General features: G+C 47.5%; 4 protein-coding genes across 4 annotated transcripts in view; 2 read left to right on the forward strand and 2 right to left on the reverse strand.

The window, feature by feature from the left end:
- Positions 1-610: 610 nt before the first annotated feature.
- LOC133357848 (protein S100-A1-like) lies at positions 611-1,758 on the reverse strand. The gene is made up of 2 exons (XM_061575992.1): positions 1,621-1,758; positions 611-808 (listed from the first exon to the last, which is right to left on the reverse strand). Exons 1-2 carry the CDS (start codon positions 1,756-1,758, stop codon positions 611-613), a joined length of 336 nt encoding a protein of 111 aa, XP_061431976.1.
- Positions 1,759-6,119: 4,361 nt separating this feature from the next.
- LOC133358023 (protein S100-A1-like) lies at positions 6,120-7,094 on the forward strand. The gene is made up of 2 exons (XM_061576298.1): positions 6,120-6,260; positions 6,909-7,094. Exons 1-2 carry the CDS (start codon positions 6,120-6,122, stop codon positions 7,092-7,094), a joined length of 327 nt encoding a protein of 108 aa, XP_061432282.1.
- A 4,502-nt stretch (positions 7,095-11,596) lies between these two features.
- Positions 11,597-12,804, forward strand: LOC133358017 (protein S100-A1-like). Its single transcript, XM_061576293.1, has 2 exons — positions 11,597-11,757; positions 12,617-12,804. The coding sequence occupies exons 1-2, from the start codon at positions 11,617-11,619 to the stop codon at positions 12,800-12,802; spliced, it is 327 nt and encodes a 108-aa protein (XP_061432277.1). The 5' UTR covers positions 11,597-11,616; the 3' UTR covers positions 12,803-12,804.
- Positions 12,805-15,588: 2,784 nt separating this feature from the next.
- Positions 15,589-19,226, reverse strand: part of LOC133357896 (cadherin-1-like) — a 56,550-nt gene continuing 52,912 nt past the window's right edge. The window contains exons 14-15 of the mRNA XM_061576065.1: positions 18,651-18,763; positions 15,589-18,048 (exon numbers count right to left, since the gene is read on the reverse strand). Of these exons, the coding sequence (XP_061432049.1) occupies positions 17,974-18,048; positions 18,651-18,763 (188 nt within the window). The 3' untranslated portion in view covers positions 15,589-17,973. The remainder of the gene's footprint in view (positions 18,049-18,650; positions 18,764-19,226) is intronic.

Here is a 19,226-nt window from a genome sequence, read left to right on the forward strand (position 1 = left end):
ACCGTGCTTTCTGGGGTCTTGGGCGAAATTTCGAAAACTCTGCTAATATGCACAACTCGTTATTTTATTATTCAAATGAACGTGCAGAAACCCTGAAAAAATATTGTTACCAAAAAATGTGCAACAAATCTCATTTCTACCCCCCCCCCCCTCCCATTTCAGACTCGGAACGGCCCAAATTTGGCTGTATACCAGCCCTCAAGCCACCTTCCACAGCACACGTTGGTTGCAGTTATGCGAGTCGTGGGAACTGAGCTTTTACGATTATAGTTATGTTGAGGTTGTAAAAACAGATAACCATCTTGGTCATATTTAGATACGTGCTGTTGCTATTGCGCATATCTTGTTAAAGCAATCACGTATAAAGTTGAGTGCACCCTAGCTTACGTCGAACAGATCTAGTTAATTTGATTTATCCTTCCAGTTATGAAAAACACAACTAGGTTAACGGATTCCTGATCGCCAGACTTATCCTGGTAGCCGCCCATCGTGGACATTGCTACAGACAGCACACGAGTAACCACTGCAGAACTTTTTATAACCAGAGTACCAAGTCACAAGCACGCCACGTTGATGCGATCAAATGTTTATTTCATAGTATCCGTATCATTCAAACAGCCGCGTTTCTCTTGAATGCGGTCAGCGCGTGGATCCTGCCATTCCGCTCGTGGTGCGCTCGGAAGTTGGGGTGGCAGCAGAATTTTAAGGCCGCGATGGTGATCACGAACTCGAGGAAGTCGACTTGCCCATCTTTGTCATCGCCAAGGTCCCTCAGGATGCGGCTCACCACGAACCCATCCACGGGATTCTGAAATGGAATCACATAGCAAGAGTTCGACAAGCCTGGAACTGGACCGACTGCAGAACGGGTGAAATCTCTAGCAATCAAGTGAGACACGGTTTAATTACACGCCAATGCAGGCAATTCTATCATGTTGATTAACAAAGCCAACCACAACAATATGTACTGCAGTCTAAGAATTAAACAGGATCCATTCGAGCCTTGAAGACATTAATCCTCTACCTGGTACTCTCCCCGGATGAGGTCCAGGTCAGAAACCATCTCTACAAGGCCGAAACGCCACTTGGCACAATTATGGCTAGCGCCTCAAATGCGATTTTAGAAACCAGCGAAACGTCGTACTCTACAAGTACATGTTGCCAGCTCTTCACACCGGTGTGCTAAAGCAGCAACCGATCGGCACGCTTTACATAACCACCCACACCAATTTGGCCGTGTCGAGTTTAACGGGTATTTATACTGGTAGGAACGAAGTGAACCAGCCTACAATAGATTATATCGTCCGTCCGATGTCCGATTAGGTGTAGCAACATCGCCCCCTACTGCAAACACTTGGCAGGACCCTACAAAAACCTTTCGGCTGTGGGGCTTTCCTGGCTAAACAAGTGTAATAATAATAATACATTATGTTTATATTCTTTGGTTATTCGTTCCTACCAGCCCACCCCGCAGGGACCTGTTACTTGCGCGGTCCAATCCAGAAACCTTTATTATGCAGAACGTTAAAAATTAAAAGCTCAAAAAACAAAACCGGAGACTCAAAATGGGATCATGAGCATGGGGACTGGTCCAGACGAATATCAAAAGCCACGTCTCACCTGGATAAGACTCTTGCCCTTATCCCCCTTCAGGAAGCTCCTGAACTTCTCCTTCAGACAATCTTTGACAGCGTTGTCGTGGGCGAGTTCATTGAAGATGGACAGGAGCTTCAGGGTGGCTGCATGGAGGTCGCTCATCTTGGCAGGAGACGCACGGTCGAGTCGAGTACCGCAGAGGAAATCTAAGAGGAAAAGGACCGATTTCCAGCCCCATGAAAAAGCACACGCCCATCATTTACGCATCACGATGTGAATAACTAGAAAAAGGACCGTAAGTCTGGCAACATCACGTAGCGCAAAGCTTCGTTCGAGCCAATTGTCTCGTCGGGCCCTCACCCCCAGACAGGGCAAAAGCCACCCCCCAGACACGGGAAAAAGACCCCCACAGACACGGGCAAAAAGCCACCCCCAGGACACGGGCAAAAGCCACCCCAGGACACGGGACAAAAGCCCACCCCAACACGGGCAAAAGCCACCCCCGACACGGGCAAAAAGCCCCCCCAGACACGGGCAAAAGGCCAACCCCAAGCACGGGCAAAATCCACCCCAGACACGGGCAAAAAGCCAACCACAGACACGGGCAAAAGCCACCCCCAGACACGGGCAAAAGCCACCCCCAGACACGGGCAAAAGCCACCCCCAGACACGGGCAAAAGCCACCCCCAGACACGGGCAAAAGCCACCCCCAGACACGGGCAAAAGCCACCCCCAGACACGGGCAAAAGCCACCCCCAGACACGGGCAAAAGCCACCCCCAGACACGGGCAAAAGCCACCCCCAGACACGGGCAAAAGCCACCCCCAGACACGGGCAAAAGCCACCCCCAGACACGGGCAAAAGCCACCCCCAGACACGGGCAAAAGCCACCCCCAGACACGGGCAAAAGCCACCCCCAGACACGGGCAAAAGCCACCCCCAGACACGGGCAAAAGCCACCCCCAGACACGGGCAAAAGCCACCCCCAGACACGGGCAAAAGCCACCCCCAGACACGGGCAAAAGCCACCCCCAGACACGGGCAAAAGCCCCCCCAGACACGGGCAAAAGCCACCCCCAGACACGGGCAAAAGCCACCCCCAGACACGGGCAAAAGCCGAAACCCCACCCAGCACACGGGCAAAAGCCACCCCCAGACACGGGCAAAAGCACCCCCAGACACGGGCAAAACCACCCCCAGACACGGCAAAAGCCACGCGTTGCAGCGATCGCATTACGGCAAATGGAACTTCACCCAACGCGCAGCGGTAACAAGCCATACAGAGACCTGAACGTGACGTCTGCAGCTCTGTCAACAACGACTGCTGCCCCCCGTCGCGGCTTTTATGAAGCGCAGCCAGTGACGTCACCACTCACACGTGCTCGCTCTCATTGTGCGATCGAGTGACGAGTTCATTTGATTTGGTCCCGTCTAGCCAGTTTCCCGGCTGATTTACATACAAGGGAAGTCCGTGATTCGTGAGCATAGCGGCAACAACAACATCAGTAGATACTGAACTGTGAGGCGCGTGCCTCGCGGCCCCAACATTGTCATCAGACAGATGCTTCGTGGAGGAGTTTGCACGGAGACGATTTCATTGAAATCTACATCGTCACTCGCAGCCGACACCAGAACCCCATGCTGTGATTATTGTCCGTAAATGAGATGCCCGCGTTATCACTTCAGGATTTGACTGATATTTCCCCATGTACGTGGGTCTGCCGTTGTATCATGGTTTTCTCACTGGATGTCTAATGCAGAGGCCTTCTGTTTGACCTCCTCCGTCTTGTGTTGCCTCCGAAACGTCGTGATTTTTATTAAATTTTTATTTTACTTTTATTAATTTTAATTTTTTACCTACGTGACTTTACCGAAAAAACCTAAGAATATGAATCCTTGCAGTCACGAAAGCTGCAAATCTAGAGTTCTCCTGTCGCTCCTGTGTGGCTGAGAATGAGGAGATGTCCCGGATTGCTCGTTGCTTGGCAAGAGGTTTTTTATAACGCATTTGACTGCAAGTATTGTGGTTAATGTAAGCATGATTCCTTGCAAAAGGTGTCAGTTTTGTTGGCGGAAAAACCCTATTAGTATGTTTTGGTACTGGCAAGAGAGGTCCCATGATGTGGCTGCTCACCCCGAGCTCTCATTACTCTGGTAGTGCATTGTCTTTGAACTGTGTGCGCCTTTTGGCGTCATCTGGTCGAACACCATATGAGACTAGGCTCTAGGGAGAGCTTTCTCTGGTGTGGACCAATCAGTTTCAAAGACAATGCATACATTATCAGAGTATTGTTTTTTGTTTCCATTTGACTGCAAGTATTGTGGTTAATGTAAGCATGATTCCTTGCAAAAGGTGTCAGTTTTGTTGCCAGAAAAGAGGGGAAAAACCCTATTAGTAACATCATTGGTGTTTAATATTGTTCTTAAATATAATCGGGCTATATTATGGGCATTGTGTTTGACGCAATCCACATTGTCTTAAATTATAAGTTTTAATAATCTCAGTTCATATTCCCTGGTCTGACATGCAGAAGGTGTAAGGTAAAGATGCAGCCTTGTAACCACCTGGTCAAGCCACCGCTTGCAAAACAAATCTGATCAAATACTTGATGGTGTGTCTCGTTACAATGCTGAGTGGGCATTCATTCATCAAACTCTGCGGCTATGGCTGCAGAGTTTGGTAGTACATGTTGCTTATGTCGTTTATTGTGAAAATTCGGTCACAGTTCCTATGATCACTGTTTCATTGCTTTTATGGCTTTATTTTGGTGATTTTCGAAAAGTTTCTTGGTTTGGCCATGTCTGTTTGCTGTAGTACGGAGTTAGACTATTGGCCTTAATCTAAGTTGTCTTGTGGTTGTTGTTGTTGTTTGACTTGCATCCCACTGGGATTTTTGCACACAGTGTTGGTGTACGGTGCTTTTTCTGCTATATTTTGCTGTCTTTTCTTGGATTTTCTGTTTGCACTTAGTCACTTTAAGATGTTTTCTTGTTCATGTTTTTGTTTTTTGTTTGTTGCGGTTGCACCCGATTCAAGAGCCGAATGGCTCACAGGGCTATACCTAATACATGAACTTGAACTTGGGAGATCAAACCGAAGACCTCTGCAGCATTACACATCCAGTGAGCAAACCATGACACCACGGCAGACCCACGTGCATTCTTCGGTCTCAATCAAATTCTGAAGTGAAAACGCGGGCATCTCATTTAATTGTCATTTTAGTCACTGCAGAGGCCGTGGTCTTGGCTGCGAGTGACGACGAAGATTGATTTAAGCTGAATTCGTCCCGTGCAAACTCATCCACTCCTCTCTCCATCAAGCGCCTGCTTGATGACAATGGCGGCGCCGCGTGGCACGCGCCTCCAAGTTAATTATCTGTTGACGTTGCTGCTGCCGCTGCCGCTGTGCTCACGCATCACGAACTTTCCTGGTAAATTAACTGGGAAACTGGCTAGACGGGACCAAATCAAATAAACTCATCACGCGTTCGCGCAATGAGAGCGAGCAGGTGTGAGTGGTGACGTCACTGGACGCATCTTCATAAAAGCCGCGACGGGGGGCAGCAGCAGTCGTTGTTCAAGTTGCAGACGTCGCTTTCAGGTCTCTGCGCCGCCGCTGTGTTGGGGAAGACGCCTCGTGGTGTGGGGATCTCTGTGCGACGCGTGGGTTTTACTTGGGTCCGAAGAGAGCAGTGCGCAGCGCTGGCTGAGTGTTTAGACACAACAAATTGTGTTTGGAACGAAGCTGGGTGGTGCTACGTGATGATGTTCGGTCTTCTTCTTGGTTCTTTCGGTAAAGTCACGTAGAATGGAAATAATAAAAATAAAACCTAACAAAATAATTCTTTCGACGTTTCGGCCACAACGCAAGCAGCCGTCCTCGGGTGGAGAGCAGGTCTGTCGCGTAGAGAGTCTGAAATGTTATTTCAGACTGTCTTCTCGACATTTCAGACTCTTCTCGACAGACCTGCTCTCCACCTGAGGACGGCTGCTTGCCTTGTGGCCGAAACGTCGTGAGAATTATTTAATTAGGTTTTATTTGTATTTTATTATTTCAATTCTACGTGACTTTACCGAAAGAACCAAGAAGATGAATCCCTGCAGTCGCGAAAGCTTTAAATCGAGATGTTCGGTCATTTTTGCGGTTCGTCACATTGTGGTGTGTAGAGTGAGGTGCCGTGTGCGTGATTTGAAGACTGCGACATGGGGAACTGCCCTTGTTATTGAAACTACAGACGTCGCCTTCAGGTCTCTGCGTGCGGCTACCGCTGCCGTGTTGGGGAAGATGCTTTGTGTAGCGGGGATCTCTACAACGCGAGGGTTTTATCTGGGTTCGGCGAGAGCAGTGCGCTGGCTGAGGTTCAGGCCAGACGGGACAAATTGGTGGTTTTGTGGTTCAGCGCAGTGGTGCGTGAGGTGTCGTGTTTCATTATCTTCACGAGTGTGAAGTCCGTCTCGCTGTCTGTCGTGTCCTCACAGATTCCTCTTGCGTACCGACTCGACCGTGCATCTCCTCTGCCAAGATGAGCGACCTCCATGCAGCCACCCTGAAGCTCCTGTCCATCTTCAATGAACTCGCCCACGACAACGCTGTCAAAGATTGTCTGAAGAATGAAACGTTCAGGCGCTTCCTGAAGGGGGATAAGGGCAAGAGTCTGATCCAGGTGAGACCGTGGATTTTGATATTCGCATGGACAAGTCCCTCGGTTAATCGGCGCATCTTCGGTTTCATCTTTTTCAGCTTTTTTCGAATCTCCGTTCTGCATAAAGCTGTTTTTGATTCACTAAATGTGTATCGTTTCAATCTTACACGGCCAATTGGTAATGTTTGTGTCGTAACCAAAAACGTGCCAATTACTACAGCCCGCGTTATGGAGAGCAAACTCAAAACATTCACAAATTAGTTTTTTGCTGTCGCTTGCAATCGGCTTCATCAGGTGCTGGCCATAATTGTAAGTCTGCCTGGTTAAGGTCTGAGAGGGCTAAGCGTGGTGGCATCACTGTGAATCAGGTGGCTTAATGTAATCTAAGTTGCAATGCACCATGTTTAACGAGACTGCAGTAGCCACTTTTTATGGCTTTGCTTGGTCCGTTTAATCAACACGCAGAAGAATATGCACATGTTTATCTGAGAATATGCAATATATTGGCTGCGCACCGTTGATCAACTTTCAAATGAAATGACCTGCATTTGAAACTGAACGGTATGTGCGATTCGATTTTTGCTGTAGATTTCGCCCATGTTCTGCATCTTTTCTAGTCTGTCACTAGGTCAAATCTTTTCTCCTAACTCTTGTTGTTGTTCTACTCAGAATCCCGTGGATGGGTTCGTGGTGAGCCGCATCCTGAGGGACCTTGGCGATGACAAAGATGGGCAAGTCGACTTCCTCGAGTTCGTGATCACGATCGCGGCCTTGAAATTCTGCTGCCACCCAAACTTCCGAGCGCACCACGAGCGGAATGGCCGGACCCACGCGCTGACCGCATTCAAAGAGTAACGCGGCTGTTTGAATGATACGGATACTGTGAAATAAACATTTGATCGCATCAACGTGGCGTGCTTGTGACTTGGTACTTTGGTTAAGAAAGTACTGCAGTGGTTACTCGTGTGCTGTCTTTTGCAATGTCCACGATGGCCGGCTACCATGATAGGTCTGGCGATCAGGAATCCGTTTCCCTGGTTTTCATAACTGGAAGATTAATCAAATTAACCAAATCTATTCGACGTAGGATAGGGTGCACTATTAATTGTATAGGTGATTGCTTTAACAAGATCTCTGCGCAATCTCCACAGCACGCATCTAAATATGACCAAGATGGTTATCTGTTTTTACAACCTCCAAACATTACTAATCGTAAAAGCTTCGTTCCCATGACTGGCATCATAACCGCAACCAACGTGTGCTCTGGAAGGTGGCTGGAGGACTGGTTTCCAGCCAAATTTGGGCCGTTCCGAGTCTGAAATGGGAGGGGTAGAAATGAGATTTGTTGCACATCTTTTTCAGGGTTTCAGCACGTTCATTTTAATAATTAAGAAAGAGTTGTGCATAGTAGCAGACTTTTCACAATTCTGCGCATGGCGCCAGAAAGCCTGGTGGTTGTGTGTTTCCCCCGAACATGCCAAGTATGAAATCCAGGGAAGTTGGACACGTGTGAATGTGTTTATAGATGACCTCAGATGATGGTGCATGTCCTTGTCTTCCGTTATTGTGGGAATGTGACGAAAGGGTTTAAGTCCGCTTCGTTCATACCGAATTCCTTTCATCCCACAAGCCTGAACTTCACCTTGATTTAAATGTTTTGATTATTGAGCGATGATTTCATGTGTAACGCCTACTGAAACGGTGTACATAACACGACGTCTCGATTGTAATGCAAGGCCTAAAATCAACTAATTAAATGTAGTTAAAAATTACAATGAAGGAAACTAACTAATGGTAATTCTAACACTGGAAAGTTCTCCCGAGGGCTGCTCTCACCCTGTTGAAATAGCGGTAGGGCCAAGGAATGCATCAAGTAGAATTTACTCGTGACGGTTCAATTGAAATAAGTACAATAGATGTGCTGTGCAAGCAATATTACATTATTGTACTTGTAAATACAATTGAGTTTGGTTAGACTATTCCGAATGAATCCAATGTATAGTGATACTATTTATGAAATACAAAACACCAATCTATATAAAGACCTTTATCTGTGTCTCAAACTCTAGGGTATTTCCCGACATGGTAGAAAGCTGAATCTTGGTACGTATAGGTAGCTTTGAAGACAATAGGAAACATCTGAAAATCCGAGATTTCATTTTAAGGCCCCCAAATCGCAATTGAAATGCCCTAAAACATGTTTGTGTGTGTCGTACGGAAACTTAAAAATATAATGGTGGGTTTTTTTTGTTTCGGCGCGCTAAACGGCAAATAAAATAACAGGGAGAACCATTGTCCAATCTTTGATTGTTTTGAGATTTCAGATTCAAGCGGGTTTGACCGAAAAAAATACACATTTTATGATGTTCAAATCTGATTAATAAAAAACGTAAACGATTTGAGCTTTCCCTCAGTATTAAGTTCATTCATTTTTGAGTAGTTACTGCCTGATCGGAGATAAAAATTCTCAAAAAATAATTATAGGTTAATTATTATAGTCTGGTTCTTTGGGTAAAATTCACGTAGATAGAAAACAAAATAAGAGAGACACGACGTTTCGATCGCAACACAAGCGTCCGTCATCAGGTTCATTATCATATTTATTGAAAACTTTTCCCTAGCGAGGGCAGGCTTTGAGCCAGTGATATAAAATCTTTTGCCAAGCTAAATATTAATCGGGGCTCTGTTCTTTTCTCAGCCACGCGGGGGCAACACGAGTCTTGCCGCCTGTGACGGCAACCCAGCGTCTAAGGGGCCGTCCATAAATGACGTCACGCACCTAGCAGCGGGGGTGGGGGGAGGGGTTGAGAAATGTGACGTCACATCAAAATGCGTAACTTAAAATAAATACAGACAACACGTTCTACTTGATTAAATATACTTTTTTCATAAATGTTTTCTCCGACAACATCAGAGTGCAGCGCAACATTAAATACGCACTACAATGACAATCGTTTAAAGCGATTTGAAGGTTGTTTTTTTTTTTTGGGGGGGGGGGGGGCAGAGCTTTGTGACGTCATATTTGAGGGGGGGTCTGAATTTTTGTGACGCCGCGTGACGAAGAAGGGGTCAAAATCGTCCAAAATCGCGTGACGTCATTTATGGACGGCCCTAACTACACCAATTACGATCACGCTGCCCTCAATTATGGTCGTTCATAGTTCTAATAGGGGCACGTTGTTCTCATCGTTGAACACAGTTTGACGCAGTCCACATTATCATCAATTATCCGTTACGATAATCTCAGTTCATTTCACCTGCTCCGATACACAGGAGGTGGCAAAATATTGGTCAAGCGACTGTTGTAAAAACATACTGGTGGTGTCCCTATACTCTTTGCTTCTTTCGGTAAAGTCAAGTCGGTAAAAAAAATATATTGTAGAAAATATAATAAAAAATCTTTTTTTTACCTACGTGACTTTACTGAAAGAACCAAAGAGTATGGATTCCTGCAGTCACAAAAGCTTCAAATCGAGATTGTGGTGGACCTCTTTAAAATGCTGGGTGGGCATTGGTTCATCTGCCGCTCAGGGAACTCAACCCGAAGCCCTCTGCATGACACATCCAGTGAGCAAACCTTGACACCACGGCAGATCCACGTACTGTATATAACACATTCCTGCGGAGGGAGCTGGTAGGAACGTTGGGTTGCTCGATCAATGGCCAGGGTCAACGGCGGCGTGGTGTATTCCGCAAATATGCCCGACTGTGAGGGCGGGCTAAAGCCGGCGTGAGTAGGTGAAACGTTGAGTTTTATAAGGGAACCACGGGGTGACCAGCCCCTCCCCACCCTCCCCACCCTCCCCACCCTCCCCACCCTCCCAACCCAGCCCCTCCCCACCCTCCCCACCCAGCCCCTCCTCACCCTCCCCACCCAGCCCCTCCCCACCCTCCCCACCCAGCCCCTCCCCACCCTCCCCACCCAGCCCCTCCCCACCCTCCCCACCCAGCCCCTCCCCACCCTCCCCACCCAGCCCCTCCCCACCCTCCCCACCCAGCCCCTCCCCACCTTCCCCTCCCCACCCAGCCCCTCCCCACCCTCCCCTCCCCACCCCACCCAGCCCCTCCTCACCCTCCCCACCCAGCCCCACCCTCCCCTCCCGACCCAGCCCCTCCCTCGCCTCCCCACCCAGCCCCTCCCCGCACGACGGACGGACGCAACAATCTCCTGTAGGCTGGTGTAACCAGGAGGTTCCTACCAGTATATGTACATATCATTGAAATCCTGAAGTGAAAACGCGGGCATCTCATTTACGTACAATTATCACAGCAGGGGGTTGTGGTGTCGGCTGCGAGTGACCATGTAGATTTCAATTAATTCGTTCCCGTGCAAACTCCTCCACTCCCTCCATCAAGAGCCCGCTTGATGACAATGCTGGGGCCGCTTGATGACAATGTTGGGGCCGCTTGGCACGCGCCTCCCAGTGAATTGCCTGTGGATGTTGTTGCCGCAGTGCTCAGACTTTCCTTGTAAATCAGCCGGGAAACTGGATGAACGGGACCAATCAAAGAGATAATCACTCGATCGCACAATGAGAGCGAGCACGTGTGAGTGGTGACGTCACTGGAAGGCGCTTCATAAAAGCCGCGACGGGGGCAGCAGCAGTCGTTGTTCAAGTTGCAGACGTCGCTTGCAGGTCTCTGTGCCGCCGCTGTGTTGGGGAAGACGCCTCGTGCTGTGGGGATCTCTGTGCGACGCGAGGGGTTTACCTGGGCTCGATGAGAGCAGAGCGCAGCGCTGGCTGAGGTTTAGACCCAGCAAATTGTGTTTGTCGTACGCAAATTTTAAATTATGTTGATTTGCTCAACACCGGTGGGCTAGAGTAGTGAACTGTTTGTCCTTTGTAAACGTGGTACTTTTTAATTCATTTATATTAAGTTCGCTTGCTTGCTTAGGACCGTGCTAATCTTTCGGTCGTGTTTTAACCCACTTCCCGTGATACAATCGAGCTGACATTTTCCACACCGACTCGTTGTGCGTGACAATGTTCGTGAAAAACATTTTCCAAAATTTTACCATAGGTGGCGGCCATCTCAAGCCAGAGGACGAGAGGACTCTAGCCGCCACGCATATAAAGGATTTATAGTGAAAAACTTTGTTTTTACTGGTTATACTTATTACTGTTTAGCTGTCGGGTGGTGGAGGGTTATAACACATTTATAAAGAACGCGATCTAACCTAAAAACCGTTATTATGAAAGAGTGTTTGGAGCAAAGCTGGGAGTGCTACGTGATGTTCGGTCGTTTTGCGGTTCGTCACATTGTGGTGTGTAAAGTGAGGTGCCGTGTGCGTGATTTTGAAGACCGTCTCGTTGTTTGCCGTGGCCTCACAGATTCCTCTTGCGTACCGACTCGACCGTGCATCTCCTCTGCCAAGATGAGCGACCTCCATGCAGCCACCCTGAAGCTCCTGTCCATCTTCACCGAGCTCGCCCACGACAACGCTGTCAAAGATTGTCTGAAGAAGGAAAAGTTCAGGAGCTTCCTGAAGGGGGATAAGGGCAAGAGTCTGATCCAGGTGAGACGCAAATCTCATTTTCACATAGACGAGTCCATCCATTTATCATCCCATTTTTATTTATTTGATCGTACCTTTCTAATCTACCCTTTCTGACATGTACGCATACAGTCCACTGCTCCAAATGAGGGTCTTTCTCACACTTTTTGGTTTACACAAATGTTGCCGTTATTGGCAGTGCGAGGTTTAACCTGGACGCATGCAAGGTGGGTTAAAAGCGTGTCGTAGAACCGTGGACTTCCTGCTCTAGTCATCTCCCTATGGCCTATAACGCCGGCTGTCCATGCGGTCGCCTGTCCCAGCTGATCCCATGCCTTGTTTCAAAGGTCGAGCACATTATCATCTCGACACATTTAGTTAACACTGCTTTTGGAGGAAAGTTGTGTCCAAGCGTACTCGTGGCACATACTTATTATCTTTGCACACTACATCGATGTGTGTCAAATGTTCATAGCCTCCGGTTTCGGCAGACATGTGGTGCAACTTCGGACCGTTTTCAGTAATGTTTGAGTTTCGTGCTAAATTTTCATCCCCTCCTGGCCAAATAGTGCATCTTCCACACATAAAGATAATCCTGTCCTACTCTGTAGCTTTTGGCAATTTTAAATTGTGCCAAATCCAGTCTTTTTAATCTCGCGTGCACTTTTTTTTATCCGCCATTTGCCTGAAGCATGCGTTTGTGGATGGTGCGAGGTGCATTGCGATACGTTTCTATACGCTGGGCTGCTCTGCGTGTGCAACCGTTGTGATCCTCCCTAGCACCAGTTTTACTTACTAAATATTTTGCCGATGTTCTGCAGTCCGTCGCCTAGATCCAGGTGAACTCCTCGTTCCCTCTTGCTGTTGTGCTTCCATTCAGAATCCCGTGGATGGGTTCGTGGTGAGCCGCATCCTGCGGGACCTTGGCGATGACAAAGATGGGCAAGTCGACTTCCTCGAGTTCGTGATCACCATCGCGGCCTTGAAATTCTGCTGCCACCCCAACTTCCGAGCGCACCACGAGCGGAATGGCAGGACCCACGCGCTGACCGCATTCAAAGTGTAACGTGGCTGTTTGAATGATACGGATCTTCTGAAATAAATCTCGTCGTTGCATAAACGTGCCGTGTTGGACTTTGTGCTCTGTATGGAAACTACCAGTGGTTTCGCTGCGCTATGTTAGCAATGGGGTTGATTTAGTCTAACATGTAGCTCGCGTGATTTATAAGTGTCGTAACCCTCTACCACCCGACACGGCCAAACGGTAAAAAATGTGTCGCGTTTACATAAGACAAATGGTTCACTACTTTAGTCCACCGGTGTGAGTAAATCAACATAATTTACAATGTTTAAGTACGACGTTTCGCTGGTAATTACATCCAGCAGAATCGGGACAATTTGCCAGAATGGTGAGGCCCTCCCACGTGCTCACGATCGTAAATGGAGCAGCCCGGTGACGTCCTCTTTTAACTCGATCTGGTGCAGAGATTTGAGGGGTTGATCAACTCGGGTTCCACCAATGCGTAGTCCCATAGCTTTGCGGATTTATTCCAAGCAGTTGTGTTGGAGGCAGTCTCGTTGTTAAGAAAGTGCCAGGAGCGTTTTGCCTCTTAAAATTAATGGTCTTTCAAGGCAAAATGAGAACTTGAGCCCCGGGGAGTAAGGGTTTGATACGAGCAACGGGTGAAGCCGAGGGATCTTTACAAGGTTTACAATGTATTTTGGCAAGAAAAGTCTGAAAATATACTACCAACACATTGTTCTGCGGAGGGAGCTGGTAGGAACGTTGGGTTGCTCGGTCAATGGCCAGGGTCAACGGCGGCGTGGTGTATTCCGCAAATATGGCCGACTGAGGGTGGGCACAAGCCGGCGTGAGTAGGTTAAACGTTGAGTTATATAAGGGCAGCACGGGGTGACCAGCCCCTCCCCTTTCCACCCAGCCCCTCCCCTTTCCACCCAGCCCCTCCCCTTTCCACCCAGCCCCTCCCCTTTCCACCCAGCCCCACCCCTCCCATTTTTTGATGCACGACGGACGGACACAATAATCCCCTGTGGGCTGGTGGAACCAGGTGGTTCCTACCAGTATAAGTTGTCTCCATTGTGTGTTTATCACAGAACAGGTGAGATGACATTCAACATTTACAATCTCATCGGCAACTATCACGGAGAGGCACGCGTTCGCAGGCTCAGACTTGTTCGGCAATCTTGCTATGGGAGGGATATCCTGTCATGGACAGCAATTTGCATTATTGTAGCATGATTGTATCACAACCATAGGCAACACAACGCATGAAAATACCAGCATAATATACACGCAAAATGGTGTATTATGAGGTAGACAGAAAAAGATCGCAAGGATCCCCAGCAAGCCTGACGAGTTAAGATAACACCACTCCTTTGTTTGGCATGATGTTTAATGTTTCATTCCGTGTGCTCGGAGTTTATTAAGGATCTCAAACTCAGTTTCTGAAGAACCTAGCAGGTGGAGCGAACAACACATGACCCTATCGCCATTGTTTGCAGAGGTTCGTGGTGCAAATTCAGCAAGTTGTCTTGGTTTTTAATGTGGGTGCATTAACTATATAACAAAAAATATGATTGTCCAAATGCGCCTTTTTTATTACCCGGAAATTACTCCATTTAATAACGCCTAGCATGTTTTGAACATATTGTAATTCAATCAAACACATTTTAAAACGCCAGCAAGCCATGGCATTACAGAAATCCAAACTTGATAAATAAAAAAATAAAGGCACCAGCCTCTCAGCATCGGGAAGGGACAGCAATGGAACTTGCTCGAGTTATGCTGCGTATAAATGAAAAAAACGAGATTTTGGTAGCGTTACGTGTACGTAGGCCTCGTGTCAAACTGGGATCCAGGATAACGCCCACAATTCTGATTGAATTACAGTCCCATCTATGGCCATACTTAAACCATCCATAGTATTGGTGCTTTCGGTAAAGTCACGTAGAAGGGAAATAATAAAATAATAAAAATAAAACATAATAAAATGAAATTCTCACGACGTTTCGGCCGCAACGCAAGCAGCCGTCCTCAGGTGAAGAACAGGTCTGTCGGAAAGACAGCGTGGCCGAAACGTCGTGAGAATTGTATTTAATGTTTTAATTTTATTATTTCATTATTTCCCTTCTACGTGACTTTACCGAAAGAACCAAGAATATGAATCCCTGCAGTCACGAAAGCTTTAAATTGAAAAATAAAACCATCCAATTTACGCAATTGATGTGGAAAGCCCAACGACTTGATCTGTCTTCTCACAAATTAGTTTAAGAAAGTTTAAGTTGCATCCACAACTCGACAAGACGATGTGATGGTACGGAAACTGCGACTTTGATATCAGTCAGAGTATCGATTTAAAGCTTTCGTGACTGCAGGGATTAATCTTCTTGGTTATTTCGGTAAAGTCACGTAGAGGGGTAATAATAAAATAATAAAAATAAAATGTAATAAAATAATTCTCACGACGTTTCGGCCACAACGCAAGCAGCCGTCCTCAGGTGACCAGGTCTGTCGGGGAGACAGCGTCTGAATGAAACACCACCAGGCTTGGCAGCGTATATTTAAGCTGGTTTGGAAGGGGGGAAGGGTGCCTTGACAAAATAATTTGCATATCAAATATGCTAAATTCCTCTTGATATGCAAATTATTTTGTCAAGGCACCCTTCCCCACTTCCAACCTAGCTTAAATATACGCTCCAAGCGTGGTGGTGTTTCATTCAGACGCTGTCTCCCCGACAGACCTGGTCACCTGAGGACGGCTGCTTGCGTTGTGGCCGAAACGTCGTGAGAATTATTTTATTATTTTTATTTTTAATATTTTATTACTTCCCTTCTACGTGACTTTACCGAAAGAACCAAGAAGATCAGTCAGAGTCTTAAGATAAATCTGTGAGTCGACATAAAAGTTCAAATGTACAGTAGGCGGTGAAGTTGCCGTTTGTAATCCCAATTGAGTAATATGCGGGTAATATTTCAGCATTTGGATGTTTGGCCAATATCGGTTACACTTCTTTTTTCCAGCTATGGGAGGAAACTGGATAAATTGGAGGAAAATCATGCTGAACAGGGGGAGAACAAATACACTCCTTGCAGAAAGATACCTGAGCTGGGAATTGAAACCACGCTAATCTTGCTGTGAGGCACAGGTGTTACCACTGCCTAACTCTACCACCATACAAGTATACAAGCCAGAGACTAGTTCAGCTTCTGATGTGAAATGTAGTGTTTGTTTCATGCATAAAGACCAATATACACTAGACATTTCCATTGCAGTCAATGGGGATGCAATCACATTGCACGGTTTGCACCCGATTCGCTTCCAACGATTGCAAGAAATCCAGGTGAAATGCTTTACCACTGAAGGCGATGCATGCGAGTGCAATATTGTCGCAAAAGATAGAAACACATGCATACGTACATACACAGAAACAAATATTCCCCTTGTAGTCTTCAACAATCTGTTGCGGAACAAGCTAAAGCTGTTAGGGAGCACCTATGATGACCAGCATACGACACGAGGGAGTGGTTTGGCTCGCACCAAACATGGCCATGTGATGTTTGCACACTACACCAGGCACCCATTCAATGGTGATTTGATCTCGTGGAGGCCCATAACCGGTTCAGATATTCATCACTGATACTTGGTCTGTGAGCAGCAATCAACCTCACTCGCCGGGGTTCATAGTGCAGTGCGTTAATCACTACACCCACCGCTCCCCACATACACACAACATGCAAACACGTACGTACGTTGACTCGTGCAGACACGCATATTGCACATGCACACAGCAACACGCGTACACGTATGGAGTGTGACTGCATGAAACCGCATCGCGACCATTTTTAAAACCTTTATATTAAGTTCGCTTGCGCGCTTACGACCGTGCAAATCTTTCGGTCGTTTTTTAACCCACTTCCCGTGATCCAATCGAGCTGACATTTTCCACACAGACTCGTTGTGCGTGACAATTAATTTTTTTGGAATTTTTTTTTCTCCAAAATTGTACACTTTTTAGGACAAAAATATTATATTTAATTACCAATTGCTTAATGGTGCAATGCAATCATCTGACCCATAGGTGGCAGCCATCTCAAGCCAGAGGACGAGAGGACTCTAGCCGCCACGCATATAAAGGATTTATAGTGAAAAATTTTGTTTGTACGGATTAATTTTTTACATTGTAATAACGTTGCAATACTGTCGAAAGTAACGCAAACGATAGTGCTCGATAGGATTGCAATCCATCAGGTGCACAGAAATTGCACGGTGTATTACATTAGGTACGGAAGTTAATGACAAGATTCAAATAAGCCGCTCTTGCACACGGGACCATCTTGGTCTTACGCGTTCTCACCTGGTTCAACGGATAAACTTAAATCATGTATAACAGTGGGTAGGACATGTCACTAGATGATTGATGGTAGGTAGATGAGTGCGTAGAGGGGAGTTGAGCAATACAAGAGGGGAAGATGAAGACGGGGACGAGTTCAACGGAGGATCTTAAAAGTCGGTGAGAGCGATCGTGAAATTGATCTGGTATCGGATTGGGATATATATATACAAACACAGACATAATTTCCACCGTGATGATGGTTACAAACTGAGTAATCATTGGAAAGATGTGATTAACCATGCAAAAAAATATTTAACTACACTTATTTGGAGCATCTTATTTGACAGACAACTATTACAGGTTATTGATAGACAGCCAGGCTTGTTTTACCATGTTTAGTTTGTTTCTTTTTTCACACTTTTGTTATGTAGGCTAGGCGTAGTCACAAATCGTACCTCTCCATAACAAAGGCTCAGTCTTTTGTTATGCAGTCTATTCTTAGTCTTAAGCCTCACCTTACCATATTAATACAAAGTGTGCCGTACTTGGCCCTTCCCCTCTTCAACCATTATATAAACGGAGTGGTAGCTCTTGTAATCTCTCATTTACTTGATACAGCTGTCGTGGCTGTGACGGTTCCACCTGAAGACGGAAGCTTGTGTTGCCTCCGAAACGCCGTGATTTTTATTTTTATTTTACTTTTATTAATTTTTATTTTTTACCTACGTGACTTTACCGAAAAAACCTAAGAATATTGGGAGACAGTCGAACGGCGGGAGCGTAGAAGCCACTTGGTTCCGTTTACGGGTGCCGATGACAGCTGTTACCCCATGGAATCTTCCACGACTTAAGGCCGATGGAGGCTTGTGCAGCACGCCGATGTCAGGGGCTGGACAGTCCACCGTGTTTGCTGAAGGTTGCATCACGGTCGAGATTATTAACCAGCGATGAGAGAGTCTGTACGTACCACAAGGCAGACGCACACGCACACGCCGGAACAAGCGCACCGTTAATTCACAACGAGCTGACGAGCCCAGTTCACCATCCTTGTGTAATAAGAGCCTATGTCAGATTCACGTGGTGATCGGCTTTGCCGGTCCCGCTTTACAGCCAATGGGGGGAGAGCCTGGGTTCATGGCCCCGGCGTGATCACGGGATGTCAGCTAGGTGATTGGTTTCGGTGGTCTTGGCCTCAGCCAATGGGAAGACAAGTCAGGGGCGTGGTCCCGGGAGTTGATGGGGGATCTGGAACATTCGGCGCAGGCTATTGAGGATTGTCTAGAGGGTACCACGTGACCCAGGCATTAAATAAGGGGAGAGAGGAGAGACACGGGGTCAGACACGGAACTAAGAGAGGGAGAGGCCACGCGCGAGTGGGGCTCCGGGTGCCACGTGGTGGTGGGTCTCTGGTGGCTGTCTGCCCGCTTCCCGTTGCCTACCAGCAACGGGGAGTGTTTGTGAACTGCAAAGGAAGTGAAATAAAAGGACCGATTCTACATGCGTGTTATTACACTTGTTATATGCAATAAGTGTGGCAGCACCGGGAGTGGGAGTCAAACCGTTGCATTCTCACCACCGCCCTCCTGGTTGTACTGGACGAGCGACTCAGCCCAGACATCGGGGACCTTCAGCGCCGGTCGCGGCTGCCGGCAGAAGCAGCAGTAGAGAACTCCTGTGAGAGACACGGCACGTTAATACTGGTAGGGACCTCCTGGTTACACCAGCCCACAGGGGATTATTGTGTCCGTCGTGCAGGGAGGGGCTGGGTGGGGAGAGGAGGGTGGGGAGACGGAAGCTTGTGTTGCCTCCGAAACGTCGTGATTTTTTTTACTTTTATTAATTTAAATGTTTTACCTACGTGACTTTACCGAAAAAAACCTAAGAATATGAATAGGGTGGGGAGGGGCTGGGTGGGGAGGGTGGGGCTGGGTGGGGAGGTAGGGGCTGGGTGGGGAGGGGAGGGTCGGGAGGGGCTGGGTGGGAAGGGTGGGGCTGGGTGGGGAGGGGAGGGTGGGGAGGGGCTGGGTGGGAAGGGTGGGGCTGGGTGCTTGGTGGGAGGGGTGGGGCTGGGTGGGGAGGGTGGGGCTGGGTGGCGGGTGGGAGGGGTGGGGCTGGGTGGGAAGGGTGGTGCTGGG

This window comes from Lethenteron reissneri, chromosome 60, assembly GCF_015708825.2.
Source record: "Lethenteron reissneri isolate LAM-NWPU_2019-01 chromosome 60, ASM1570882v1, whole genome shotgun sequence".
NCBI lineage: Eukaryota > Metazoa > Chordata > Hyperoartia > Petromyzontiformes > Petromyzontidae > Lethenteron > Lethenteron reissneri.

Excerpts from the sequence above, each read along its gene's own strand:
- LOC133357848 (XM_061575992.1), bottom strand. The coding sequence starts at position 1,758 with ATGAGCGACCTCCATGCAGCCACCCTGAAGCTCCTGTCCATCTTCAAT. Across the intron at positions 809-1,620 it reads AGGGCAAGAGTCTTATCCAG|AATCCCGTGGATGGGTTCGT; the intron begins GTGAGACGTGGC and ends ATTCCATTTCAG.
- LOC133358023 (XM_061576298.1), top strand. The coding sequence starts at position 6,120 with ATGAGCGACCTCCATGCAGCCACCCTGAAGCTCCTGTCCATCTTCAAT. Across the intron at positions 6,261-6,908 it reads AGGGCAAGAGTCTGATCCAG|AATCCCGTGGATGGGTTCGT; the intron begins GTGAGACCGTGG and ends TGTTCTACTCAG.
- LOC133358017 (XM_061576293.1), top strand. The coding sequence starts at position 11,617 with ATGAGCGACCTCCATGCAGCCACCCTGAAGCTCCTGTCCATCTTCACC. Across the intron at positions 11,758-12,616 it reads AGGGCAAGAGTCTGATCCAG|AATCCCGTGGATGGGTTCGT; the intron begins GTGAGACGCAAA and ends GCTTCCATTCAG.